The sequence below is a fragment of the Lipophrys pholis genome (genome assembly GCF_963383615.2).
Source record: "Lipophrys pholis genome assembly, chromosome: 17".
In the NCBI taxonomy this organism is placed as follows: Eukaryota; Metazoa; Chordata; class Actinopteri; order Blenniiformes; family Blenniidae; genus Lipophrys; species Lipophrys pholis.
The window spans coordinates 20,620,637-20,639,913 of record NC_137643.1 but is presented as its reverse complement, the minus strand read 5'-3'; the positions used below and the strand labels follow the sequence as shown (position 1 = coordinate 20,639,913).

General features: G+C 43.1%; 1 protein-coding gene across 3 annotated transcripts in view; it reads left to right on the top strand.

Annotated features, from left to right (window-relative positions):
* The first annotated feature begins 781 nt into the window (after positions 1–781).
* The window catches only part of ctdp1 (CTD (carboxy-terminal domain, RNA polymerase II, polypeptide A) phosphatase, subunit 1), a 79,865-nt gene continuing 61,369 nt past the window's right edge, over positions 782–19,277 (top strand). For 2 of the 3 annotated variants that reach the window (XM_080485207.1, XM_080485208.1), the window contains exons 1-8: positions 782–1,290; positions 2,488–2,571; positions 4,574–4,667; positions 5,601–5,729; positions 6,006–6,156; positions 7,914–8,004; positions 10,255–10,421; positions 16,117–17,160. In XM_080485207.1, coding sequence (XP_080341333.1) covers positions 968–1,290; positions 2,488–2,571; positions 4,574–4,667; positions 5,601–5,729; positions 6,006–6,156; positions 7,914–8,004; positions 10,255–10,421; positions 16,117–17,160 — 2,083 coding nt within the window. In that variant the 5' untranslated portion in view covers positions 782–967. The remainder of the gene's footprint in view (positions 1,291–2,487; positions 2,572–4,573; positions 4,668–5,600; positions 5,730–6,005; positions 6,157–7,913; positions 8,005–10,254; positions 10,422–16,116; positions 17,161–19,277) is intronic. The other variant, XM_080485209.1, reaches the window with a different exon arrangement.

The window sequence follows — 19,277 nt, the reverse complement described above, 5'->3', positions numbered from 1 at the left end:
CCCTTAATATTTTAACATGTCGGTTGTATCAATATTCTGCTTTGCACTGGTTGTTTTTTTTTGTTTGTTTGTTTTTCTTTGCTGCGCAACTTTCATGTTGGTCCCGAAAGAGCAGACACGGGGCAGGGACGGAGACCGGGACTCGGGGGGGCAGACACTACGGCCGTAACCGATCCAGTACCCAGTCTGCTCGTCGCGTCGCTGGCTAGAACTGTGTCCACACACTAGAACCGTGTCCACACACGGTGCGCCGACCGGCTTTGTGCCGCCGGACCGCGCTCCGGTGCACTTAGCCGGGGCGAGGGTCACCGGGGCCGGCTGGCATTCGCTCTTTTGGAACCAACACGGAAGTTGCAGCTGCAGCTCTGTGGCTGCAACTAGAAGTTAACTAAAAAACTAGTGCAAAGCGGACTATGTAAACAACAACAACAACAACAGAGGATTCATTAAGGTCCAGATCAGCCGCCCCTGTTGCAATGTCACATATGTGTGGAGCTCTCAACCCCGCCTACATTTTAACCGTACTTTCTGCGGAGGAAACGCGCACGAAATTTGTCTCTGGTTACGCTTTGCTGTAACTGCTCCGTACCGCTTCGTTCCATCCCTGCACTTTTTGTGCGGCGGAAATGGGGCTTAACACTCCGGTGGCCAGCCCCACCCCGCCCCCTCTCGGCCTGGTAGTCGTGAGGCCCTCCTGTCGGGAGGGGGCGCTGGTAGCTTCTCACGGGCTCTTACTCTGAAGTCGCCCGCTCGCTGTCGCCCCGCGGCCCCACCGGAAGCCGCGCGCAGCAACTTGCACCACTTTCCTGTTTACGGGCGGGAAGAGCGAACGGAGCGGACCGAGAACCGAGGCTGCAGCTTCGCGGTGACTCTCCTGCTCTCTGCGGGGCTTTCATGACACACGACCGGGGGCAGCGGGGACCAGTTTGACAACCAGCAGGGTGTTGCTGAGCAGCGTGCGGGGCAGATGGAGGATCCTCCCGCGGCGTCCGGCGGGGGCTGCGGTGCAGCAGCGGGAGCCGGAGCCGGAGCGGGGGCAGCCGGGGAGGGCCCCGTCGTGCAGGTGTCGGAAGTCCGCTGGCCCAGCGGGGCTCAGCCGCTGCGGCTGCTGGAGTGGAGGGTGAAGCCCGGCTCTCTGGTGAACGTGGACTCGGTGCTGGCGCTCTGCGTCCCGGTGGCTCCGGAGAGGGCTCCGGAGGCTGCACGGCTGCCCGAGAAGAAGCTCAAATCGGACCGCGCCGGAGTGGTGAATGAGCTCTGCTGTCAGCCCGGGCAGATCATCCCTCCCGGGTGAGTCTCTCTCCTGTCGGCGGGTTTCTGCGCCTCTCGGGCGGCCTGTTCAGCTCCGTTGCTCCGGTGCGTCAGTTAGCCGCCAAGCTAACGTGGCTAAGCTAATGTTAGCTCGTAGGAGAGCCACCATGCTATCAGGACTGTCAAAATAATACAGCTTCCGTTCAATTACGAGGTCTAAACACGTGTTTTAGCCCCCACATGCTTAAAGAAGTGATACAAATGTATTTAATGGGACGTTTCAGAAGCGTTTTGCACAAATTGCGAAACGATTGCGTTTATAAAAGCGCAGAAATTGTAATGGAAATGGGGGATATTTTTATTATGAAGTTCAGCACTTCCTGTGTTATTGACAGGTGGAAGCATGTCAGAATTTGATCAAATTATTCTTTTTTAAAATTTAGATCACATATTGGCAACCTTTATAAGAGCCTCTATTAGAATACTTAATTTCTTTAAAATTTTGTGAACAAAACACTCAGATTTCTTGTTTATTTACATTTAAATATGTTTTAAAAAAAAGACCACATTTTACTTTTCGTTACTAGAAAGAATGATTTTTTTTTCTCAGAGAGATTCCCCATACTCTCCTGGATCCAACTGTTCTCCAATGTAATAAGATACATGCAACAAAGGGGTGTGAATTTGACAAATTTGTTGTATTAAGTTTTTTTTTTTGGTATGTTTGAGTCTTTAAAAAACCAGATAGGATATCCATGGCAACCTATATATCTATCTAGAAGCTTTTTACTTCAATGATTCAAAAGTCACATCAAATAATGAGAGAAATATAATGGAAACTGTTTTTTTTTTTTTTTTAATGGTCTTCATGATTTTCTCCCTTAAAAAGTTTATTTTGTTCATTTTATCTTTTATTTCTTGGAAATGAGAAAATCATGAGAAATAATTCTATTGCTCTTAAAGGCTCAGTGATGTTAAAACACCATGATGAACCTTACAACCGCTGTTGCGGTGTTTTAGCTTCTCTTTAGTTTGGTCAAATTGGATTAAAACGTTCGTATCCAGCTCTCAAAACAATATATATATATATTTTTTTATGCTTTTCCCTCCTTGTAAGAAAACAAAAGGGGGGGAAATATTAAAAAGAAGTTAAAATGTTTGATTTGCGATTGAGTGTAGCCCCATATACTCCCCAATACCTGAAAAGGGGTGTTATTTTGTGCGTTGTTTTTCCAGCGGCGTGATCATCCGAGTGGAAGGATGCAGCCACCCGATCGTGATGAAGGGTCTGTGCGCCGAGTGTGGCCAGGATCTCACGCAGTGAGTAGCTTTTTACACCGCAGCTCATTCAAATGACATGTTCAGGTGATACTGGAAATGTTCCGTTGCCTTTTTCGGGTGTCTGTTTACACGGCGACGGTGCTCGGAGCTAAGGAAAATGCAACTTTTTGAAAAATGAGCCGTCGCCGTGGAAACGAGGGGAAAAACGCAACTTTTGTGAAACCCTGCTACTGTGCATGCGCACCGCGTGTGATGTGGATGTAGTTCCCGTCACTTCTTCACATTTTGGTCATTTTTAAGGTTTTCTGTCAGCGATCCAGTTAGTGTGTTGTTTAAGGCTTTTTAAAAAAAATTTAAGTAAAAAAGTGAAAACTTTTGTTGCGTTCATTTACATGACAATGGTGCTCGGAGCCTCTAAAAACACTCTGGACACACTCGACTTTTCAAAAGCACACCATGGGCTCGAAAGAAAACATTCTCTTTTCAAAATGCTCTCTCGCTCTCTCACTGGAAACAGGGGGAACAACTTTTTGAAAATGCTTCTTCGCCGTTGAAACAGAGGAAAGCGCAACTTTTCTAAAGCGCTCCTCTGTGTCAAGGGAGGACGATGCACCTTTTTTGAAAACTTTTGTTCAAGTGCTCTGTCTCTGTGGAAACGGTGGGGTGGTGGACTCAACTTTTCAAAAATACTGTCTTTGTGAAAACACACTTTAAAAAAAAAAAAAGACAACTTTTTGAAAACACTCCGACTCTGTCTCAGTGGAAACGGGTGGAAAGGCAACTTTACTGAATAAGAGAATCCTCTAACGTGCGCGAGAAGAGTGAAATTGCTCATAATTTTAAATTTTAAGGTGGAAAAGAATTTGTGTATAATCAATCGAGGATATTCTGCAAATATATTTAGATATATTTGATCAATTTCACACTAAATATCATCTTTTCTCTTTGTTTATTTTCTAAATTGAAAAGCTTTTACTCCTTAAAATTTGAAATTTTAAGCCGATGACTCAATTTCAATCAATTTAATTACAAAGTTATATCAACAGCTTTGACAAAGGACAAGATATCCTCCTCCTCACTTTTAGATTTTGCTCTTTTGAATCATTTATATTGCTGTGGAATAGGTTTAAAAGGGATTCAACCTGATTATAGGTTAGTTTCTTATTCATACACTGCAATCCACAATAATCACACACTTGTTTGCAGGATTTTGAGTCCTTGAACGCCTGTCCACTCCCACTCAGAATAAACTGGACAACAAACACATTTAAAAGCAACTTTATTCCTCTCATGTTGTTGCTTTTTTTCACGGAATCCCTTTAGTTTTTCCCCACCAAAACTTTTTCCAAGCATTTGTGAGAAAATCTTCAAAGTAAAAGAACTCATGGGACGTCTTTATGAGTTTGATTAAGCAGACAAGTTTTCCCCGATAATTCATTCAACTTTCTTGCTGAGCATTTTGTACAGATTAAAACACTCATGGAGCGAATGAATTGAAAACGTAGTGTAAGGATCAATTCTCCGTATGACCACCAGGGGGCAGCAGAGACCAGAGTGACGGTTTAAACTGTATTTTCTTGACATCAACTGCATTTAATAACGCTTTTTCCCCCTCACTAGTATTTCAATATGTATGAATATACGTGAGTTTATGTAAAAAAAAAAAAAAAACAGCTAAACATTTGACATGTTTAAATTGATAAAAACCTGATTATATACGCCAATCGTCTATAATAATCAACCAACTCCTTCATCGTTTCGGTTTCCTTTCTGCAGTTTACATGTTTAAACAAAATATTATTAGATTAATCCATCAAGAAATGCATTTTGAACCGGCGACAGTGACTGTTTGAGTCTTTATGGTCTGTTTTCGTGGCTCCGACCTCCATGCAAACATCCTTCCTGCACATTACAATTTGCATGCAGAAGCTTTGCATTATCTTCAAGGTCCTGAGATCCAATACAGAAACACACACACACGCACACAACTGCCACTAATTTTTCTCTCTCTCTCTCTTTTAAAAAATCAAATCCCTCTCAGGCTGCAGAGCTCCAACGGGAAGCAGCAGACTGCCATCTCCACGGCAACCGTCTCCATGGTGCACAGCGTCCCCGAGCTGATGGTCAGCTCCGAGGTGAGAGAGTGAGAGACTGTCTGTGTGTTATTGTGAATTAGTTTGTGTGTGTGTGTGTGTGTGTGTCCGTGAGAGGCTCTTTCTTTAGCCGCTCCAGGATTTTTGGACCGTCCTCCTGTCAGGATTTCAATCCTGAATCTGAACCGGATCGCTCTCAAAATCCAATCCCTTCCTCTTTCGCACAAAGTAAATCCGCCTACCAAATTACCAAACCCCAAACCTCTTGGCGGAGGTCATTTATTAACTGATGTGTATTTTTAAGAGAAGGTACGGTAGCTACATGGTGGGGGTGGCGGGGGCGGGTGCACACAAAGTTCAGAGAAGCAGGCAACTTTAGCGCCATGGAAACTAACCTTCTTGTCGCTGTTGACAACGGTTGTAACAAAATGTATTTGATCTTCCTGAAAGTGACGCAAATTTAAGTAAAAGCTACACTTTGTTCTATTATTACTTTATATTCTTCTGTATTAATTAGTTTCATCTGTATCCTTGTTAGCCGCTGCTCTCAGGACGTGTGGTGTTCCTCAAGGTTTTATCCTGGGCCCACTTCTGTTTAACATCGACAGACTTACAAAGAATATAAATAAAGCTTGTTTGTTACCTGCCTTGAAAAAGTAGTTGATGAACAGTTATGTGAAGCAGGGCAAAGAAAGGGCTGCAGGCTGAAAAAGTTAATTTAGTGTGTTTTGCAGAAGACTGAACCACTATGAATTATAGCCATGTGCTGTGCATTCATGCTCCACAGATTCAAAGTGAGAGTTTTAATTTGAGGACAAATGTACATGTGGCGTTCCTCAAGGGTTTTATCCTGGGCCCACTTTTGTTTAACATCTACATGCTGCAGCCGGTTAAAAGGTAAATTCCTGGCAAATCACCTGGTGGTTGCGACGGTTCCCGAGGTTTTCTTACCCCCTCCGTTCATTCTGTCCTCAGCAAGCGGAGCAGCTTGGCCGAGAAGACCAGCAGAGGCTGTACCGCAACAAGAAGCTGGTGCTCATGGTGGACCTGGACCAGACGTTGATCCACACCACCGAGCAGCACTGCCAACGCATGTCCAACAAGGTGACGGTCCTCACACCGCTGCTACATCAGTGGACGAGAAGTTCCACTTTTTCTTTTGCAACATAATAGAACGTGACTTCGATATCAAAATATTCCAGAACATGCCACCTGCAACCACTAGATGTCACTGTATGACAATAAAGAGCAGCTGCAGTACCGCTGGAAACAGAACACCCCGTTATTACCGTAGTTTGCCGACGGCGCAAGAGAAACTTCGCCGAATGGATCCTTTCATTCTGTTCTTTTTTTCTTTTTTTTTTTTCTGTTCCTCTTCAGGGAATCTTCCACTTCCAGCTGGGGCGAGGAGAGCCCATGCTCCACACGAGACTCCGCCCCCACTGCAAGGAGTTCCTGGAGAAGATCGCCAAGCTGTACGAGCTGCACGTCTTCACGTTCGGCAGCCGCCTCTACGCTCACACCATCGCAGGTAACGGTCGCTCATTCAACGCCTGGTTATCGATTTCCCACGACAACACCCGATATCGAGGGAAAACGCACGTTTTATGAGGATTACTTGTGCGTGTGGTACACGGCTGGAGTCGGTGGTTTTCTGAGCATGAGCAAACAGTCCGACATACCGATGGAGGATATTTTTAAATGTATTCTTAATTTTCGGCGACAATCATCATGGCAGGGCTGACAACGTCCGAGATGATCAAAAACAGAACTTTACATGACGTTTTCTCGGGAAAACAGCAACGTTTTATTGTTTGTTTCCGTGACAACGATGATCTGCCTCACTAATTATGAAAACAAATTGAAGATTTAAGACATTGAGTTCACGTCCTTCATCATTCTTCTTTTCTGCAGTGTCACTGGTTTTTCAACTCGATTTTTTTTTTGGATGAGATTCATCTTCAAAAGTTACATTGTCAGGTTGTAAAGTATATATAGTTTTTATTATTTGGTTTAAGTAATTACACGGCTAATAATATTCTTGTAAACATAGACACATAAATATATACATATCGAGACGCACACACTCTTTGTAAAGAAATACATCTATTTTGTAGGTGTGTGTATATATATATATATATATATATGTGTGTGTGTGTGTGTGTGTATGTTGAGTACACACACCATAGAAATACACATATAAAACACATATCTAGTTTGAAAAGTGAAGGAAGACGCAAACATCCATGATCAAGTATCTTGAAATATCCTTGTTGTTCTCTGGTAACCTCAGTTTTTCCATTATAAATTATACTATTAACAGTACTTTTGATGAGACGTATCTGGTATCCTGTTACCGTTCTCGAAGCTCAGTATCAAACGACAGGATTTGAATTTTCCCCCCTCTCTGAGTCACGTCCTTCCTCTTGCACCGTCCACGAGAGGGAAGCGTCTGCTCGCTGTTCGCTCCCCGCCTCCCTCGCCTCCCTCGCCTTTCAGTCTGCTGCCTTGCTTCCATGTTTCTGCATGAAACTTTAGTCTGACCCCCCCCCGACCCCCCAAGCCCCAGGCGTGTCCAGATGTTGCGCTCCGCTTGCATGGTTTTTAGCATTCATTCTGTAATCTCTCATGGAGGTGTAACTGTGTGATCGGGCCCGGCCTCCTGCTCTGCTGTGATGAATTTTTAATGCTTTGTCAATTGGTTTTCACTGCTGACTCTGCTGGGGGGGGGGGGTCACTGAAGACAGATCGAAGCAGCCAATAATGTAGTAATTTTAATGAAGCTGGTGTTGTAGTACAATATTATAGCCAATATCATGATAGAATAATAAGATGTCGCTATAGAAATATTCTTTGATAAAGTATTGACTGCAGCTAATAATGCGAATGATGTTAATATGACTTAAAGTTTTCAAAAGCGTTGCCGTGTAAATGCGAAACTTGCGTTTTCACTTGAACTGTTATCTTGTTAATAATATTCTCCAGACTCATTCAATTTTTATTTCATAGTCCTTTTCACCTTATTGATTTTTATGAAGTATTTATCGTTGTGTTGATCGATTGTCGCCGTTATGTGATGAAGTCTTATGTTACATTATTGGCTTTTAAAATGGCAAAGGTTGATGTTTTCCTATCCTCTCCCGTTTTATGAAAGAGGGAGGCGGTTCGGAACTGAATTAGAAAATGGCTGTAAAACATGCAGAACAAGGTGAATAAACCCAGTGCAGCCTTGGAGATGAATTAAAATTCAAATATGCATCTCTCTCTCTCTCTCGCTTCCTTTTTCAGGCTTTCTGGATCCTGAAAAGAAGCTTTTCTCTCACAGAATCCTTTCCAGAGACGAATGCATCGACCCGTTCTCCAAGACGGGGAATCTGAGGTAGGAAGCTGATCGGTGAATCCAAAATCTAGAAAATCGGGAACTTTTCAACCATTTATTTGCGATGATCAGTTGAATCTGTGTTAATCAGCGGATTTATCAGTGAATAGAAGGAAGTTCTTCAGTTGGGACTGTTTATTTGGGCTCTTGGTGCGTTCCAGTTGCCTCGGGCGTTGGGATTTTTGGTGATTTCATTACAGAAGTTATTAAAGATAAGCTCTTTTTAAGTTTTTGTATCAATGGTTGAAGCCCTGAATCAATTTGATTCAGGGTTCGACTGAACTCGGGCTCCGGAGCCTCGTGTGGCTCTGCTGCTCCTCTGCACCAGCTCCATGAAGCTTTCACAAATTAAGTTAAATAAACATTTTATCATTGTTTTTTTTTTTTCAACATCCCACATTGATTTTCCAAAAAATCTCCTGGCTAAAAATAGTGAAGGAAGATAAAACAGACAGAATAACTGAAATGGCTAAAAATTCATAGCTTAAACTAAAAAATACAGGAAAGATGTTGAAACTATAATCATTAAAATTGCAAGTACAACTGATTTTGGAAATTAAGTATGAAAGGTGGGGGGGGGGGGAATTGACAAAAAAAGCAACCCAAAAAGATCTAGAGAAGAAAGGGAAGAAGAAAAAAAGGGAAAAAGAAACGACACAAAGAACAATTAAGGAAAATGGAAAAAAACTCAAAACTGAGATAAAAAAAAATCCCAAAGCTTTACATCGTTAGGATGTAAGTGCTGAAGGTAAATAAACGAAGAGAAATGGAAATTTTTTTTTTAACAGGAAACACAGCCAGGTTTTATGAGCTCCTGCGGACATAAAACATCTGCACACCCCTGTTCAAATGGCAGGTTTTTGTGATGTGAAAAAAAAAAAAAGACAAGACAAATAACTTCACAACTTTTCCCACCTTTAATGCGACCTGTAACCTGAACAACGCAATTGGAAAAACCAACTGAAACCCTTTTTAAAGGGGAGAAATAAAAAATACAAAACTTAAAATAACCTGGTTGCATGAATACACACACCCTTAAACTCTTACTCTGTTGAAGCGCCTTCGGCTTGTATTACAGCGCCCCGTCTTTTTGGGTAGGAGTCAGTGTGGCACATCTTGATGGGGCAATATTGGCCCACTCTTCTTTGCAAGGCCGCTCCACAGCTGAAGGACTGGGAGGACATCTTCTGTGCACAGCCCTCTTCAGATCAGCCCACAGATGTTCGATCGGATTCAGTTCTGGGCCATCCCAAAACCTCAGTCTTATTCTGTGTGCTTTGGGTCATTGTCAAGGTTTGGGGTCAAGGTTTTCCGCCAATACTGACTGGTATTTGGAACGGTTCATATTTCCCTCCACCCTGACTGAAGCCCCAGTTCCAGCTGAAGAAAAACAGCCCCAAAGCATGATGCTGCCACCACCGTGCTTCACTGGAGCCACGGTGTCGGTTTGGTGATGAGCAGTGTTGGTTTTGCGCCAAAAAAGCTCAAACTTGGTTCCGTCGGACCACATCGCTTTTTCCCCACATGCGTTTGGGAGACTTCAAATGTCTCTTTGCAGAATGAAGCCGGGCTTGGATGTTTTTCTTTGTGAGACGAGGCATCCGTCTTGCCTCCCTACCCCCTGGCTCAGACACACGAAGAAGTCACGTGTACTACACAGCCAGAAATCCCTGCGGCTCCGTCAATGTTGCCGTCGGCCTCTTGGCAGCCTCCCCGACCAGCTCCCTTCTCGTCTTATCAATTTTTTGGACGGACGTCCTGTTCTTGGGAATGTCACTGTTGTGCCACAATTTCCCCACTTGATGATGACTGTCTTCACTGTGCTCCATGTTATATTTAATTCCTTGGGGATTCATTTGTACCCTTCACCTGACCGAGACCTTTTGAACAAAGAGATCCCTCTGATGCTCTGGAGGCTCTTTGTGGACCGGGAGATGTGGTGACAAAAATGTCAGGAAAAGCCGACTACAACGGGGTGTGTAGATTTTTTTATGTCCATTTTTTTCCCCCCAGTTCCTTGTTACTCAGAAACACACGTGTAATTTGAATCAATGACAATTCCCACATATTGTTTATACTCTGTTGAGTTTGATTGTCAGCTCCTGGTGCAACGACGTCTATTATTAAGTGAAATCCCGCGACTCCAATGAGTCCCAACAGGAAGAAAAAAAACCGGGGTGTGCTCATTCCCGCCGCAGACAGACAGGCGGGTGATTGACGTCTTGTTTTGTGTCTCGCTCGCGGCGACAGGAACCTCTTCCCCTGCGGCGACTCGATGGTGTGCATCATCGACGACCGGGAGGACGTCTGGAAGTTCGCGCCGAACCTCATCACTGTGAAGAAGTACATCTACTTCCAGGGCACCGGGGACATCAACGCTCCGCCCGGCTCCCGGGACGCTCAGATGGCCAGGAAAGGTAGGGTCGGTTCAGACGGTCCGCTTCGGACCCTCGTCTACGTCGGTTGATTCATAGTCGGTGCAAAAACCTCCCGACCACGTTTTGAGTTCGGGATGGAATCTGATCAGGGGTCTGCAACCTTTCCCTTCCAAAGAATAGCGTTTGTCTTATTTTTATTTTTTCTTTGAAGTTTTTTTTAAATTTTTAAATTTTTTGTAGCCATTTTTTTCAGTTTTAACTGCTTTAGCTGCCTTCATTGTTTTAGCCTTTTTGACTTTTGACCATTTATTTTTTTCGAGTCATTTCAGCCATTTTATCATTTCGGCCACTTTTTGACGCCTATCCTCTCAGCACTTTTTTTCCCCATTTTTTTTTGGGGGGGGGGGGCTTTATAAAGCTTTATAAACCATTAATAAAGGTCTTTAAAAACACCACTGTGGAGCAAAGTGCCGCGCAAAAAAAGATGTAAAAATGCACGGTTTACATAAAATGGATAAAAGGTACAGACGACACAAATAAAAGTTCTGACTTGTGTTTTCTTAAGTTTGCATTCAACAGAACAAACATATTATCTCGTTGTTGTAAATTTAGACGATTTGGTTCACGGCTTTGAGAGGAGCTTCTCTTTTTTTTTTTTTTCTTCTGTCCTCTTTGTTGGTCACGGTTATAAACTCAACTGCTGACAGTTTATGCAACCCAAAGAAAGCACTGTCCAGTTGGTGTTTTCCAGCACCGTGTACACACACACACACACACACACACACACACACACACACACACACACACACACACACACACACACACACACACACACACACACACACACACACACACACGCACACACAGAGCTAACAAGCAAGCCAGGACACGGCGTTCAGTGTCCGACTGTCACGCAGCTCTTTGTGGCGTCGAGACAGGAGAGCGGTGGAGTGTTTCATGCTGTTGAGTTACTGAGTGCTTATAAAGGTTTAATTAGAAATACGCGTAACCGCGTCTCTCTGGAGCTGTTGGGTCTTTTAATTTAAGTCTCACTTGGAAAAAGAGACAAAACTTCAACGTGGTGTTTACACGACAACGGCAAACGCAAAACGATGCATTTTCTGTTGAAATGTTATCGCGTGAACGGGCCTGAATTTAAGCCTGACGGTAGATTACCACACTTTTATTTCTCTTTGATAAAGACAGCTGGTTTCTTTTGCTCTGCGAGTCCTTTTTTTTCTACATACAAGTGCAAATGCATTGCTTTTGCACTTGTTCTTAGTTTCTTCTTAAATCGATAACATTAAGAGACCTGAAGAATCAACTAATATCTATTTGAGAGTCGAATCCTGCAGACATTTTGCAAATGTTGTATTTTTCCATCAGTTTTATCAACAAAATAGGCAGGAGAATGGCAATTCTTGCTTCTTTTTTTCCCTGAAAAGAGGCGTTTAAAAAGTTTTTTTTCAAATCCTATTTGCCATTTATTTGATCATTTTCAAAGATTAAACTGACAGCGTAACTTTTAATCTCATAAAATGAGTCCCAACCCCGGCAGGTGGTTTCAGAAAATTAATGACATTTTATTTCTGTTCAATCTTTTTCTTTGAAACGAAACCTGACGCTCTCCTCGTGGATTCCTGTCACACCAACTCGCCATGGGAAATCAAACACAATTAATGAAGTGTTATTTAAATGATCACATGTGTTGTAGGTTAGTCATTTTTTTTTCCCCTCCTGAAGTCATTTTCTGCGAGCGAGGGTAATAAATGCTCATCGGCAGACACACAGCGATACAGGAATTGGAGTATAATTTAGGCTTAATGACATTTGATATGTAGTCGCATCGGTACTCGATATCGGCATGTAGCTGAAGGTTTGTACTTGTGCTCATTGTTTTAAAAAAAAAAAAAGGTGCATCTCTCCTCGTCGGTGTTGGATTCAAGCTAAGCTGAGCCCACACACCTTCAGGGAGCCAAAAAAACAAAAGCGACGAACAAGTTTGACCTCGGTTCGTCTTCCATGAACGTCTGAAGCAGCGATGATGTCAGTGGCATTCTGCATTAAAACAACAAAAATGGAAAGAAAGAAAGAAAGAGAAAAAAAACCAAACAAGCCACGCAGAGTCAGCCAGTGTATCTCCATAGCGTCAGTTGCAGGACCCCCACCCTCCTTTTTTTTTTTTTTATTCACACTCACTCTCAGGCTGTCACATCAATTTTTGTGATAGCTCCTGCTCGCACTGATCCTGTGTTCCAGAGGCATCTGAGCTTCGTACGGGGTTCAGCAGTTCACAGACTGCACACAGACTCGGTTACGTAAGTCCCACAGAAGCACCCTCTGCAGTCGAAGCAGGTTGGGGGGGGGGGGGCTCGGCTCGCAGTGGCTTTGTTACTCTTAACAACTTCTCCCCGCTTTTAATGCCGCGTGTCAAATTAAAGCCCGGAGCCCGCTCGCGCACTTTCGCAGTTGGATCATTTTAATTCCACATTTATCTGGATAAAACCCAATATCGTTCGCCTTTAGTGAGTGAAACAACATTTATATGCAATATTTTAATAAATCAGCAGTTTTCTTTCTATTTTAACATCAATTGACGCTAAAGAGTTTACTTGGGTGGTTTACTGTGTTACTGCATGCAGATAATCCTAGAGAATTATGTGGAGGTGAAATGTTCTCCTGAATAAACCGACCTGTGGGAAGTTTTGAGTTTTAAAGGAGGTATCAGAAACGTTATCACATGGAAAACTGGCTGGTGGTAGCCAAGTGTTTATAGTGACGTTGGCTCTTCCCATCATTGTGAAGCGGAATTCACCGAATGTCGGATTGTTAATAACTCACTAATAGGGAACGGGAGCTGGTTTGGACTGTCGTGCGACTGACTAGTTTTACCCTGCTGATGATGTGTTGCAATAGAAACAAAGTGTATATGTTTACTAACATTTAATTCAACATCATCTGCATACGAGGAGACACTTTTCTTATATTAATCAAATACCGAGTGGCCTTATACGATAAAGTTTAAAGGAGCTTTAATGTTTAAATTGTACTGTTCTTTGTCTGCATGGTTGTTTGTGTTAAACTACAGCACCAACTAGTGGCCTGGCATACAAACTACATAATTTTTTCATTTCTTTTTCTTTTTTCCCTCCCTTTCTTTCTGTCATTTCTGTGTGTACGGCTGATGCTTATTAAAACGTCGCCATTTGAATGTCATTTTCAGTGTAGCGTTGTGTAAATATTGGGTTGCCGAAGAAAGTAGTGCTTTTTCCTGAACACCTCACGTGTTTTCTGTGGGTGGATGTTTACGGTTCAATCATGGAACTGACAGGCCTCCCTTTAACACGCAGAGGCTTGTTCCTGCATCAACTCTGAGGCCCCGTCGACGTGACAATGTTTCGAGGGGGGGAAAAAACGCATAGTTTCTGCATTGTTGCTTTCATCAACGTTCTGCCTTTAGACTTCAGTATTTTGAAAATGATGTCTGCCAACACTGAAACAGGAGAATCACTGAAATTTCAGGATTTCAAAAAAAGGTTCTGCTTTCACGGCATTTTCAAAAAGTTACATCTTCGGTGACTCGGAGTACCGAATGGACACCTAAATCGAAACGAAAGTTTCCCGTTTTCACTTCAAAATGTCATTATGTAAATAGGTTATTGCTTATATAGGTTATTGTTTTGTAGATTATGTTGATGTAAGATGTGGACGATTGAACCACTTTACAACTGACTGAGTTCATAATATTCCCATAGTCAAACGAGAGTCAAACGTGGATTTTGAGCTGAATCATGTTCCCTGAACGCCTCGCATGTACGCTGCTCTCCAGGTTATACGTTTCCTGAATACTTCATGGGGAAGCAGTAGGTAGACAGTTGAATCCATCCGTGTTTTATCAACATCTCGCCCTCAAGAAGTTGATGGATTGTATAAGTTACCGATCTCTCCCGTACTTGTCGGTTATCGCTAGATAATAAATAACATAAGACACTCTAGTCGGACAGGCTCGTAACCAAAACGTGACCCAGTTTGGAACTAGTGACGTTCATAAGCTGAAATGTGACGTTCATGCGTCATACAGTGTACCGGTTTTCATCCCCAATGCGATGCGGAGCACACAGTGAAGCAAAGTAGTTCTGTTCTAGTTTATAGTTGGGTACACAGTTTAACTTGCTGCATTCTGATGTGTTCAGGCCAGCTCCTGCATAACCCTGCCTCCTCAGATTATTTCACTTGAGTCTCTTGTCGTAGCGGCCCTGTTTGTTCTGAGTAGTGCAGAATCAGGAAACAAACAAGGCTGCATCTTATTAACAGTTCACAGTTTCTTCCTTCTTTCCATTGTTTGTTTTTTGTCTTTCTCATTAGCAGCACAATTGTCAAATTCTGTATATCTGTTATCTTGGCTCTTCCTTTCTATTTTGTTTCAAGCTCTGAGTCCCTCTCACTGCTGTGACTCAGCAAGCCCTGAGCAATCTGATTCGCCTCAGAGGAAGATTCATCTCTCAGAACTATTTGCCAACAGGGCAGCCAGAAGAAGCTCTCCCCGTGCTAAAATCTGGGTTATTCCCCTGTTTACTGGTGCAAAATGTTGGAAAGGTTATGACTAAGCGGTTTATAATTGCTCAATTCGACCTTCCAGAATGCATTAATCTGAAGTGCTTGATGAAACTGGCAATAACTACCTAATGAGGTTAGTGAATTCCAAATGATGCATGTACTCTAAAATATATTTTTAAAATGAAGTGTGAAACAAGTGGCAAACTCATGAGGATAGCCACGGCTATAACTGGACTCTGAGTGCCAGTTGTTGAAATTGGCTCGCAAAAGTCATATAGGGTAGATACAGAAACTGATCGCCGCTCTGCAGCACAAATATAACCCAATGTTTTATTTTTTGAGAAATATCATGTGGACAAGGTGGAGGTGTATTACAGATAATTGTCTAATAAAGAAATCTAAGGCCTCATGTTCAGGACAACGTCTTACGTCAAAAGGCATCATTTTTGCAACTTCAGAAAAGTTTCACTTTTACACAGCAACAAAGCAAATGCAGAAACACTGAAAATGATGTAGTTACCATGCCAGCCCAGAAGTTGGAGCTGTTGTGTTTTTTTTTGTAATGAAACCCCTGTAATTTCTGGACTATAAGCCACTACTTTCTTCTCACGCTTTGAATCCTGCGGCTTAAACAATGACACTGCTGATTTGGGGATTTACGGGTTATGGGTGATGCGTTCAAGTGGTTTTTTTTTAAATCTTTTTAAATTTGGTAAATTATAAGAAAGGTAAGCACTAAGTAGTTTTTTTCTTTGACAATGCACAGCAGAGTTTGCTAAGCAATGTTCTCAGGTATTTTTGATTAAGTAACTTATGATAGTTTATTTGAATGCAACCTGTATTTGACTTTGAATGTGTCCTTTACTTGACATTATTTGATTTAGGCAATGTTGTGAGATATATTGCCTTTTATTTATATGATTTTCTGCACTATTAGCCTGTTAAAGATTGCGTTACTGATAGCAGGTAATTAAGTGTTTTTCAGTTCTTCTTTGACTGAATAGTTCCTGCAAGGTTTCCGTATGTTTTCTCTTGAAAAAGTAAAAACATTCTTTTTTCTAAATTAAGGTGATTTTATCGTTCCTTTTTCCCCAAATCATCTTGCCAGTAGCACACATTATAACTAAATTGAAAAATTTAAAATTTTTAAAACTTCACTCTCGTGTCTTTTTTCCAGCAGGGGGCCCCTCAAGCCGACTGGCAGAAAGTCCAGAACATGTCGGAACGACTGGTGCCGATGAACAAAATAACGGCCTCAGGAAAAAGTTGAAGGAGCAGAATGTTTCTGGAAGGGAAGAGTCCACAACACCTCAGTCCTCTCAGGGAGTACCATCCAATGAACGGACTCACCCCACAGGTGTGCCGGATCAGGAATTAGGACAAGGGTCTCAGACCGAGGTGGACTCCGGGGTGGGCTCAATGGAAACTCAGGTGAACAGTGAGACGAATGTTGCGGAGGACAATGGCAGTAGGACACGAGAGGGACAAAAAGATGCAAAGTCGTCGCAGAGCCATGCCTCCAATAATCTAGACTTTGACCTTTCCAGTGACAGTGACAACGACTCCGTTGTAGAAAAGCCTCCCTCGTCAGACAGCGATAGTGACGGCAGGTCCGGCCAGGCAAAGGATTCTGAGAAGGACGGAGCCACTCAGGAACCCACCGACACGAGCAAGGGAAACGAAGGGGACGGCAAAGGTGGGATTGAATGCGAGAACCGCTCCAGCGTTGCAGAACCTCCAGGGGTCGCTCTCCCTGATCCTGAACTTGGCAACGGCTGCCCAGATAAGGGGGAGCCCGAGACAGAGTCCCAGAATAGCGAGCAATCGGGCGTCACCATGGGCGGGGAGTTGCTAGATCAGAGCATGGAGGACGAAGAGGAGGACGAGGAGGAAGAACCCGATTGCGACCAGGACGATCACCTCATCTACTTGGAGGAGGTTCTTGAGAGAATCCACGCCGAGTACTACGCCCGCTACGAGTCCTTTCTGAAGGAGGAGGCCGCCGAAACGCCAGACATCCGCAAGATTGTCCCCGAGCTGAAGGGCAAAACACTGGAGAGCACGACCATCGTGTTCAGCGGCCTTTACCCGACCAACTACAACATGGAAAGGACTCGTGAGTACTATCACGCCAAAGCTTTGGGGGCCAAGATCGTCAAGAATCTGCTCCTGAGTTCCCAGGACCCCAATCGAACGACGCACCTCATCGCAGCCAGGGCCGGTAAGTCGACGCAAATTCACCTTGTTACCAGGTTTGGAGTCGTGCCATCTGCCACTGTGGGAATTGAAACGGGTCTTTCCTTCCCACCCGTTTTTTGTTTTTACATAGCTGTGCGCTTGGGGCTATTTATAATTGACGGATATCATGATTGGCTAATGATGCCAGAATTCAACGAGGCTCATGCAAGGCTGGTTTAAATGTCAATGAAATTTCAGTCTTCAATCTTAATTTACCCAAAAGCTTTGTAATCAAGCATTTTGTGTGCTCTGCTTAAATTTCTTGGTGTGATACTGCTGAAGCTGTTGCTGGCTTTCTTCCTCAGACAAGTTACTCCTGCGGTTAATTGGGGAGTGTGTGTGTGTGCCTCCCTCCCTGTACAAGTCCTGTGATGGACTAATAATGTGTCCCGGGTGTAACCTACCATTTGCCCATTAGTTGCTCAGCTCAAGGATAAAGTTGGTGAAAGAAGTTGAACCGTAAACAGTTTGAACCCAACAGTCTTTTTTCTGTTTACTAACATGCTACTTTTCCAAATATCAATTAATATGCAGTATATCCACAAACAACCTGAATTATTAGGGCACGGCTCGTAGAGTTTTAGAAAACAAGCCATGACACCAACTCTAAGACCTAAGAATAATCAACTGGAAACCGCATTGTTTTTGTTTGTTGCTGCCAGAAAAATTTCGTGTCTATCCAGCAAGATTTGCCACAGCATGCCACCAGCTATTTATAAAAAAAATGTTGTCTCTTGTAATACCATTCAGTTACAAGTAAAACACGTAGCGCGTTGTACTCCAGTGATAACAACTGAAGTAAGCCAGACAAAGGCATTAGTTTGTTGCCACTTTGCTTAAAATCGGACAAAACCCAAACTAATGGAACGAGGACAATATGATGCCTTCTTACACTGACTAATGCAGGAAATAAAGTGGCTTTACTTCTGCCAAATCACTGCGATTTTAAATATTGACATCCAACACAGAGTTCCTTGCGGTTTTTGTACAGCATGTGGGTTGACTACCAAACGAATACAGCAGGGAGAGTTTTCTTTTTCAAAAAGCAAGTAAGATCAAACCGATCACTTGTAGGATGTAGAGAATACACATTTCTTTTTTGACAACGCCTGGAAAATCTGAGTGGATTCGCACGTCCAACTTACCATCTGAAAAGAAGCACAGGAAGTGGCGCCGTTGCCGTGGAAGCCGATCCCGCTGAGAGCAGCACTTGGCAATCACTCACCTCGTGCACCACCAAGAGAGAAATATCAGCCAGAGATGGAATCGGGGCAACGTTAACAGCGTGGCCCTTTGTCTGGAAAGGAAAAAAAATGTCTGTTGCGTTGTCTGAACAGCCAACGGGTAACGGATTGTTTAACCGCGCACGTCCGTCCGTCAATCATTCACCTCACAGTGACTGTCCTGTGTCGAAACTCCCCATCACTCATTTTTTTCTGTAACTGTGCATACAAACCGCGAGTAAATGATTTGTCTGCACATGCTCGGTAGATGGGCAATATCAACAACAACATCATGACTCCCAGTCCATATTCTCCCGGGACTTATTAGTTTTCTAGTTGCGTCGCCGGTTATAGCAATGCAACTTGGTCGTCTGTTCATACGAATGTCTCGTGAACGTTTATTGTGTTTTTGCCGTTTCCGTGTAAAATGACATCCTTTTCAAACCGTTGTGGTCTAAATGTGAAACTTTACTGATACCAATACTTAAAGATGGTGCATTTTTACTTGAGTCGTTGCTTAAACGGGGCCTGAGATTCTGAGGGATTACAGTTGATATATATATATACATACTGAATCACTACAGTACATTTCTGATGTGCTGCAGCAGGAAGCACTATTAAAAAAACCTAACGAATGTGGAAGTTTTCAAAAAGACTTTCTGATAATTTGAGTTTTAAGATTGAGAGGTGAAAATATCGTACAACCTGCTTGAGAGAGAGACCCCCCCCCACCCCCACCCCCACCCCCTCAATTTCAACCTCACTTCAAAAAGTCTAATCCATGCTTATTTTTCAAATTATAGTGGAATGATTGGATCTTAGATTGTTTGTAGTTATTATAAGTCTTTAATCTAATTAGTTTCTGGCAAACTGCACT